The 9,247-nt window shown below is 30.9% G+C and overlaps 1 protein-coding gene across 1 annotated transcript; it reads left to right on the top strand.

The window, feature by feature from the left end:
• The first annotated feature begins 385 nt into the window (after positions 1-385).
• LOC121767844 (norbelladine synthase-like) lies at positions 386-1,009 on the top strand. Its single transcript, XM_042164166.1, has 2 exons — positions 386-634; positions 708-1,009. Exons 1-2 carry the CDS (start codon positions 451-453, stop codon positions 836-838), a joined length of 315 nt encoding a protein of 104 aa, XP_042020100.1. The 5' UTR covers positions 386-450; the 3' UTR covers positions 839-1,009.
• The last annotated feature ends 8,238 nt before the right edge of the window (positions 1,010-9,247 follow it).

The raw sequence follows: 9,247 nt of genomic DNA, 5'->3' as shown, positions 1-9,247 counted from the left end.
TGTTTCATATTTTTATTAGTGTGATGGTTGAATTTGTAGCAGAATTATTTCGCCTATGAAACATAAATCAATTATGTCTTCAACTAGTCTTTTCAAGTGATGTTTCAAAACTAATAAACATGATTTTTATATTTCTACGGCCGAGGGCTATATTAGTAAATTCTATGTAATTTAAAGTTGAAATAGTGTTGCACATATTATTATCACTGAATTTTTCATGATAATAAAACAGTCATTTTCAGCCATAATTCAACGGGCCATTTCCCATTAAACGAGTCACACAGAAAATTTAACCAACAAATCAAACACTATATTGGGCCGTTAAATGCTCTATGAATGCCCCTATTTACCAATTCAACCACACCCTTATTTTATAAATAATAACCCTCTCAATCTCAACTCCTCTTTGTAGTGCATAGACATCACATCTGCCGCAACCAGAAATCGAAGATGTACAGAACAATGTCCGCTGAGATGACGGTTGATGTACCGGAAACCGAAGCGTGGAAGTTCTACGACACTCTACAGCTCCCCAAAGTGGCAGAGAAAGCCAACTCCGACTTTATCAGCCGGGTCGACGTCGTCCAAGGAGACGGCGGCGCCGGAACCATTCTCGAGGCCGTTTTCCGTCCAGGTACCATCCACATTCAGTTCAATCAACTTCCGCTAGATTTATGTAATTATTAATTAATTGATTAATTGAGCAGGGATGGGAGGGGGAATGAAGTCGTTCAAGGAGAAATTCGTGGTGGTGGATAACGAGAAGCGTGTGAAGGAGGCAGAGGTTGTGGAAGGAGGATTTCTGGATCTAGGGTTCACGCTGTATCGCTTCCATTAAACCATACATTGGCCTCATGCTGCTCTGTGCTAAGTATTTGCTCCGCAACAATGACAATTGATCAACTATAGCCGCAACAATGACAATTGATCTACTATTAATTTGGGACTGCGTGTTTTACTTTCATGTTTGCTAAAATAAATTTCTATCCTCCAACTATATATCTCTGTATTTCATTTTCTCTTTTTCCATGCTTTTAATAAAAACAATCAATATGAATCTACATATTTTATCAACTCATAACTATGAAATCTTGAAAAAGCTGCCACAAGAAAATCCTACTCCCTACGTTAGCTATTGAAAGTCACACTTAATCCACCACGAATTTTTAAAAATGTTAATAGAAAGTGAATTGAAAATATTAACGAAATGGGAGTCATACTCTTTGATATGCTCGGTTTTTGCACTATTTTAGGGCCTTTATTTGGTCCATTTTGAGTATCAATGTTGCATTACATGTCCAATAATTATATATTTTATCTATTTTGGTATTTTGACGTGTTTTGTGAGAAATGTGCAAATTTGAGCCTAAAAAGATAGCTAAAACTCGAAGATGAAAATCTAGAACATTCGACCCGCCCAGCGGACTGCTGGCGGCCAACGATTGTTGAACAAATAGCAGTCCGCTTCGAAAAAGTTGTGCTGAAAAGACTAGTTCACGACATAATTGTAACACCCCAAATCAGGGTTTAGTTGGAAAATTCCTTTCTACCCAAATTTGTCAATTTAGGCTGAAATTTTTATAATTTGTGCACAACACTTAATGTTATTTTATATAGAATTGGGGTTACACAAGTATCACGTCAGTAAGATTGAGCAAGAAAATAGAATTAAATCGGAAATTATATAGCGTATACAATAGAAGGGAGAAATGGTCATTTTGCATAAAAGATGCTATGTATATTTTTATCTCCAAAACTCTTCGAGAGACACAAGTTTTTTAGGTTTGTAATTTTTTTTACTACAATAAAGACAATTATACATGGAATCATCTAGAAAGAATATGAATGATCAAAATAGTGTCATTTGTCATTTACTATTCATAATTAATTAAATAATGTGGCTCTTGCTGTAAAATCAAATATAGCTACTAGCCTACTATTCACCCCACTTTGGAGAATCAACCGATTAGTAATCAAAGGAGGAAGAAGAAGTTGCAATCTATGAAAGTTTCACTTAATTTGTGTTGACGCTTTGAACCAGTCGAACCAACGTATGGTTATCAAGGTAGGGCTCTCTTTTATCCTATTTTTCTTTTATTTGAAACTTATGATAGGTTATGAGGTAAAAATTTTCTGACATCGTTGGTTGTCAAATAGGTGTGTGTTACGTGTTGAGTTTATCTATCAATCCTTGTCAGTAGACGTCGGAAACATTAGTTTTTCCATTGAACTAAATTGAGTTGAACCTATGTATGATTTTGGGTATGAACTGACTATCTTAGTGCATTAATCCATGAATCTTAATTGGTCAAATTGTTGTTGAAAATGAATAATATATCTTATTTAGTGACAAAAATAAATTTATTAGAATTTATAATGGCCATTTGATATATTTTGGAAAATTGATTGGAATATTGAAGTGAAAGATTTTTTTTTGAGTAAGGAATTGAATATGGTAATGACTAATAACTAAGTGTGATTATGTGAGTGGATTAACCATAGAAATGAGACTAGAATTGATGATTGAAGCATATTCTAACGATTGCAAATAATTGAGATTAAAGAAATTTAGTTGATAAGGTTAATGAGTTTTATTTATAAGATTTGGTAAAAGAAATATGATTTAGAATGACTATGGATGTTAAACTAAATTTGAGGATTTACTAAGTAAGATTAGTAATTACAGAGTATAAAGTAACTAGTGGAAATAGTAACTTAGAATTTGATTAAGGGAATAAAAGACATGAAACACACATGGAATGGATAGATAAAATGAGTAGTCTATGGAATGCATTTAATTGATCTTGAAATTTATCTGTGATTATTAATATTTTTAAATTAGTATTAAGTTGACGAACATAAAACTGTGAATAGTAATAGAATATTTGGTGATTTTTTTTATTGGAGGATTTAAATAGGAGTAATTACTGCAATCTATATATATATATACCTATATATAATGGGGTGTGCTAGGGTCCTTACAGCATCTTAGTGTAAAACACAACACAAATCACAACCCTTGGATCATTAGATTGGATGATTGTGATTAGTTACATTATCATACTAAAAATCTACATTATTAGCCGAGGTACATTAGACTAGAAATTTACATTATTAGACTAAAACTGTACATTTTTAAACAAAATGCTACATTATTAGCCGAGGTACATTATTAGGCTAAAAATCTACATTATTAGATGACACGTGGCATTAATCTAACCGTTAGATCACAAAACCAATGGATTGCATGTGTTTTGTGTTTCACTTATACTTAGCTTTTGGATATGAATACATCCCTATAATATATATATATATATATATATATATATATATATATATATATAGGGATATATGTGAATGTAAATACAAAATATGGGGTGTTACAACAATTGATCTATGTCAGTAGGTGAAATAATTCTGCGACATGTTCTACCATCACACTAATAAAAATGTCCAAACATCTATGTCAATAATAATTCCGTTGGTGGATAACTTCGACCTGAGCTCGATTAGGATGGTTCTGTCAGGGGCGGTGCTGCTTGGGAACGAGCTGGAAGTCGCAGACGGTTTTGGACAGGTGAAAAGTAAAAAATAACTTATATTCCTTACTTCACTTTTCATGTCCTTAGGAACATCACGTGGAGAAGGCGCAAGCAATCGTCGATTCTTTGGAGAATCAGATCGGTAATTCTAAACCGTAGGAATTCATGTTTTAGGTTTTAATTCCTTTTACATGAATTATGTGCGTTCTTGAATGCAATTCTGTGTTCACCATGTAGTTAATTAATCTCATAATCGGTCAAATAGATCCGTAGATCTGATTTATTTGTGAATGCATGACTTCCGCTGTGCAAGGGGCTCCGAACCCCAGCAATTGGTATCAGAGCCAATTTTTTGCTCTGATTATGTGGATTAATTTCATATTATATGAATTGCTTGAACACATGTGTTTCTTTGTTCGGTTCGTATTTTATTGGTTATATAATTGTTCGAATACGAATAACAAAGAACAGTATAAGCGACGAAGGGCTGACGAATTTTTTTATCAATTTGATCGATGGAATCCAATTCCAATCTATAATGATTACATGGTGTTAATTGAATTGTTCATGTTTTTTGACGTGATTTACATATTGTAATCATTACTTTTCAAATTGTGATTACGTGAATATGTTTGTTTTCAATTAACTATGTTTGTCAAATCGGTGCATTAACTGTACGTGAATTGGAAATTGGAGTTTTCCACGTCGTTGCTGTTACATGAATTGCGGGATATACCCAACGAATTCGATTCGAAATCGTGGTTGTCTACTCGGGATATGCGGGGATAACCGCAAGAGATCAGGCAGGTGTAGGACAAAGTCAGCGTTGAAATAGACTGCCCAGGTGGTCCGATCAGCGGCTCATAGACAGCAATGGGTGGAGACGAGCAGCAGCGGCTGCGGGCTCAGTGGGAGTGCAGCGATGCTGAATTAGGGTAATTTTCCCTATCCGCGACGCTCGCACGGGTGGAACCCGCACGACATCGCATCGGCTCGTCTCGTGACTTCGCGTTCCAAACTTTGATTAGGGTTTCCAAATCCTTGGATTCATTTTTGAAAATAATTCAAGATATAATTTAGAATAAGTTTTGAATATATCAATTTAATTGGATGGTCTAAAATTTAATTTTTTAATTAAATTATGGATTAGTTAGATATTTATCCTTATTTTATGGATTTGGATATATTTAATTATATCTAGATAAAACCTAGATAAATTTGAATAATATTAATTTATTTTCTTTTGTCTTATGGATTTATATAAATTAATTTTATGAAAATGAATCCTAGATATACTATATAAATAATTAATTAAATTTGAATTTTATCCTTATTTTATGGATTTAGATATATTTAATTATATCAAGAGAAATCCTAAATAAATTTGGATGAATAATTAAATTTATTTCTGTCATATGGATTTAGATAGATTTTATTCTATCTTGTTGAATCCTTGATTGACTAAGATAAATATTAATTAACTTTATCCATATCTTGTAGATATTGATAGATCTATATCTATCTAGAATATATCTTAGTAGATTTGGATAATTAAAATCCATGTTTATCTTTATCTTGTGGATATTTATAGAATTAATTCTATTTAGAAAATATCCTAGTAGATTTAGATAATTAAATGTATCTCTATCTTATAGATATTGATAGATTTATATCTATCTAGAATATATCTTAGAAGATTTAGATAATTGTTAATCCAGTATTGTAATTATCTTTTGGATTTAAGATAGATTTAGTTCTATCTAGTTAAATCCTAGTCGAATTAATTAATATTAATTCTAGTTTATCCTAATTTATGGATATAAATAGATTTATTTCTATTTAGAAAATATCCTAGATAAATTTGGATAAAGATAATACAAGATAATCCTAATCTAATTGGATTTTGATAAAGTTAATTTTATCTAGAATAAATCCTAATAGATATGATGTATTCTAGTTTCTTATTCTAAATAATTTAAGATTTTCTTAAATCTTAGAGTGATTGGATTTTATCTTATGGATTTGGATAGATTTGTTTCTATCCTGAAATATCCTAGTACGATTTTGATAATGATAATCCAAGATCAGTCTTATCTTGAATTTAAGGATTTGATTTTATTCTTATAAAATCTAGAATAATCCCAAAAAGGATTTAGATAGATTCAACCCTATCTAGATAAATCCTAAATTAATTTGGATAACCATTATCCAAATAAATCGTATCAAATCCGAAATTCCTATTTTAGATAAGATAAGGAATTAATTAATTAATTAAATCTCCCTAGATTTATTAAAAAATTTCAATAATTATCCAGTAAGATTAATTATCATATTATTAAATGGATTTATCTGTTTATTTGGTGATTATCTGTTTTAAGTGGATTGTCTGTCTCATCTACTTATGTGATAATTATGCAAAAACCATGTTTAAAATGACTAAGCGATAATTACAACAGTGCGTTGTATATGGTCTCCATAAATTGGTCTATATATATGAAGCAGTTTCTAATATTATCGCGACCCACCTTAGTAGAAGCAAAAATCCTACGAAATAGCAAGTTCATAAGATTAGACTTCTTTATAGTAGGTTGCTTAAACTAGAAGCTTGTTTCTAATATTATCGCGACCCACCCTAGTGGGAGCCATAATCCTACGAATGGGATGAAATTACTATCCCAAGTCAATTCATCATAAAAGAACCGCAAATTCCTAGGAACATTGAAAAAACAGAACCATCCCAAATTATTGAGGAACCTGATGGTACTATAATTATCAAATTTGACAAGATAAATTCTTTCTCAAATCTCAGAAATAATAGGAGTTTTAATTATGAAAGTAGTAGAGCCTCCTGCTCTGACATACCAAGTACCTCACAAAGGAATTGGACTTTCAAAACCCCTATACCACAATCAAACCCTGTTGTTGAAGAAAATGTAGGTGACCCATACTCACCAACTAGAAGTACTATGGTTATTACTCTCGATAAAGAATTTAAACCTGATTGGGATTATTTAAATGAAGAATTAAACAATCCTGTTTACAAAGAAAAAGAAAAATGGTTTAATAAATTAGATTCAGAAATTAAAACCAAAATCAAAGATGAATGGATGAAAGAAATGGGAAGAATAAAATCAAATTTTCTTTTCTATGACTTTGTTTCAATATTTCTCTCTTCAGAAGGATGGTTTGACTGTTTCAAGAAACCAACCATTGAAGTTAATACTAGCCTTATCAAAAATGGTATTCTTCAAAAAATAATGAAAATTTTTCAGCTGTTCACCCTCCTCTTCAATCTTTAATAATTCAAACCTATAAAGGAGAAATTATTGCTGATCCTTTTAAACATACTAATAAAACTGATGAAAAAACCCCTGTGGAAAAAGGAGACTTACGTGGTCTTATTCAGCAAAATAATTATTCAAATCAAATCCTTTTTACTATTGCAAATCAGTTAGATACTATTTTTGCAAAAGATACTCCACCTATAAAACAAAGTATTTTGTATGATACTTCTAAACCCTTTTTCAAAAGTAATGAGACTATAGAAAGTAAAAACTTTACCTTTAATACAAAAACTGATAAACTACTTTAAAAAATTGTTAAAAATTTAGGTGAATCAAGTAATTCAAAAACTAATGTTATTCATGAAAATCATACTTCCAGCACTGAACAATCGAGTGATTCTTCCTCTGAAAAAGAAGATAATTTCGTTGAAAAAGTTGAAGAAGTCTTTAAGGAATCAGAGTCTTCCCCTTTAAAGATAAACAAAATTTTCAAAGGGAAAAGATTTAATAGTAATAAACCTTATTATAATAGACCTTCACCAGCAGATATGTTGTTTGAAGAAAGAGGACAATTTCATAAATCCAGTTATGATGGAACCTCAATTACAGAATGGAATATTGATGGAAAACCGGAGTATGAAATTCTTAATACTCTTCAAGAAATGGGAATGGCAAAAATGGCATATAGATATGCTGGAATTTCTGAAAAAAAAAGCTTGTGTCCTTCTTGTTAATGGCTTTACGGGCCAACTTAAAAATTGGTGGGATAATGCTTTGAGTCTAGAAAGCAAAGAAGAAATACTTAATCATATCATTAATATTGAGGATCAGGATGGAGAAATACAAGAAGCGAGCGATGCTTGTGATTTTCTTGTTGTCACCATTTCAATGTATTTTGTGGGAAACCCTAGAGAAGAATACAATAGTACTTCTATGGATGTTTTCATAACTCATGTTCTTAAAAGAAATGATTGTAATCAAGCTTTCTGGAAAGAAAGATTCATTGCAGGATTACCCAAACTTTTTGGTGAAAGAATAATTCAAAAACTCAAAGATGATATTAATTCTGAAAATATCCCCTTTGAAAATATAACTTTCGGGCAGTTATTTGCTTTTGTCAAAAAAGAAGGGCTAGCCCTCTGTATGGAAACAAAAATACAAAATAAATATAGAAAAGACAAACAAAAAGCGAAAAATGAATTAGGATGTTTTTCTGAAATGTTTGGAATTGAAAAAATTGAAGCCCCTTCTTCAAAAATCAAAAGGAAGTCCAGAAAATTCAAAAATGATTCACAGAGGCAGAATAATCATAAGCCTTACCGAAATAGAGATAATTTTAGAAAAACAAAACCCATAAGAAAATTTAAACCAAATAATGATAGGAATGAAACAAAATGTGGTTATTGCAAGAAAACAGGTCATACTGAAGATCAATGTTGGAAGAAAAAGAAAAGAAACATTAGATCCATTTCTAAGCAAATTAATAACCTCTTAAGAGAAAAAAATAATTCATCTAATTCAGAAAGTGAGTCAGAGATTGAAGAAATTCAAAATACCTCGGAAAGTAGTAATTATCATAGTAGTGTTGAAAATGAAAAAGATATTTGTAAAACTTGTATCCATGTCATTTCTAAAGAAAAGAAAGAGGCTATTCTTGATCTAGTCCAACAAATTCCGGAAAGTGAAGTTAGAGATGAATATCTTAATAAGTTAAAAGATTTAATCCTTGATGAACCTTCTACTTCTAAAAAGGTTAATATCAAAGAACAATTCAGTCTTAATAAACGTTGGGATAAATATCCCTATCAAAGTATATCAAAACAAATAACTACTAGAGATCTACAGAGTGAAATTAATAATCTCAAGAAACAAATTAATAAAGAATTTTTTGAATTAAAAGAAAATAATTTTGAATTAGAAACAAGGCTTTCTATCATGGAACATAATACAGAAGTTAATAATTGGGAAAATCCTGACCAAAATTCTGAACCAGGAAATAATTCGGTAGGGGTTATCCAAGAAATTAATTATCAAAAATGGCATATTAACATAACACTTGTTGTTAACAACTTCAAAACCAATATGATGGCTCTAGTTGACTTAGGAGCTGACCATAATATTATTAGAGAAGGTGTTGTGCCTACCAAATATTGTGATAAAACCAAAGAAAAGCTTTTTACAGCCAATAATAACCCTTTAAGAATCAGATTCAAACTCTCCAAGGCACATATTTGTAATAACGGATATTGTTTCAGAAATATCCTCACAATTGTTGAAGATATTACTTATAACATGATTTTAGGAACACCTTTCCTAACTCAAATTTATCCCTTCTCTGTTAGTGATAATGGCATTATCACTAAGATTCAAGAAAAAGAAATTTTATTCAAATTTATTTCCCCTATTAAGAAGCAAGAAATT

The sequence above is a fragment of the Salvia splendens genome, chromosome 15 (genome assembly GCF_004379255.2).
Source record: "Salvia splendens isolate huo1 chromosome 15, SspV2, whole genome shotgun sequence".
NCBI classification, from domain to species: Eukaryota; Viridiplantae; Streptophyta; class Magnoliopsida; order Lamiales; family Lamiaceae; genus Salvia; species Salvia splendens.
Note: the sequence above shows the minus strand (reverse complement) of the source record. Positions and strands in the feature narration are given on the sequence as shown.

Excerpts from the sequence above, each read along its gene's own strand:
- LOC121767844 (XM_042164166.1), top strand. The coding sequence starts at position 451 with ATGTACAGAACAATGTCCGCTGAGATGACGGTTGATGTACCGGAAACC. Across the intron at positions 635-707 it reads CGAGGCCGTTTTCCGTCCAG|GGATGGGAGGGGGAATGAAG; the intron begins GTACCATCCACA and ends TTAATTGAGCAG.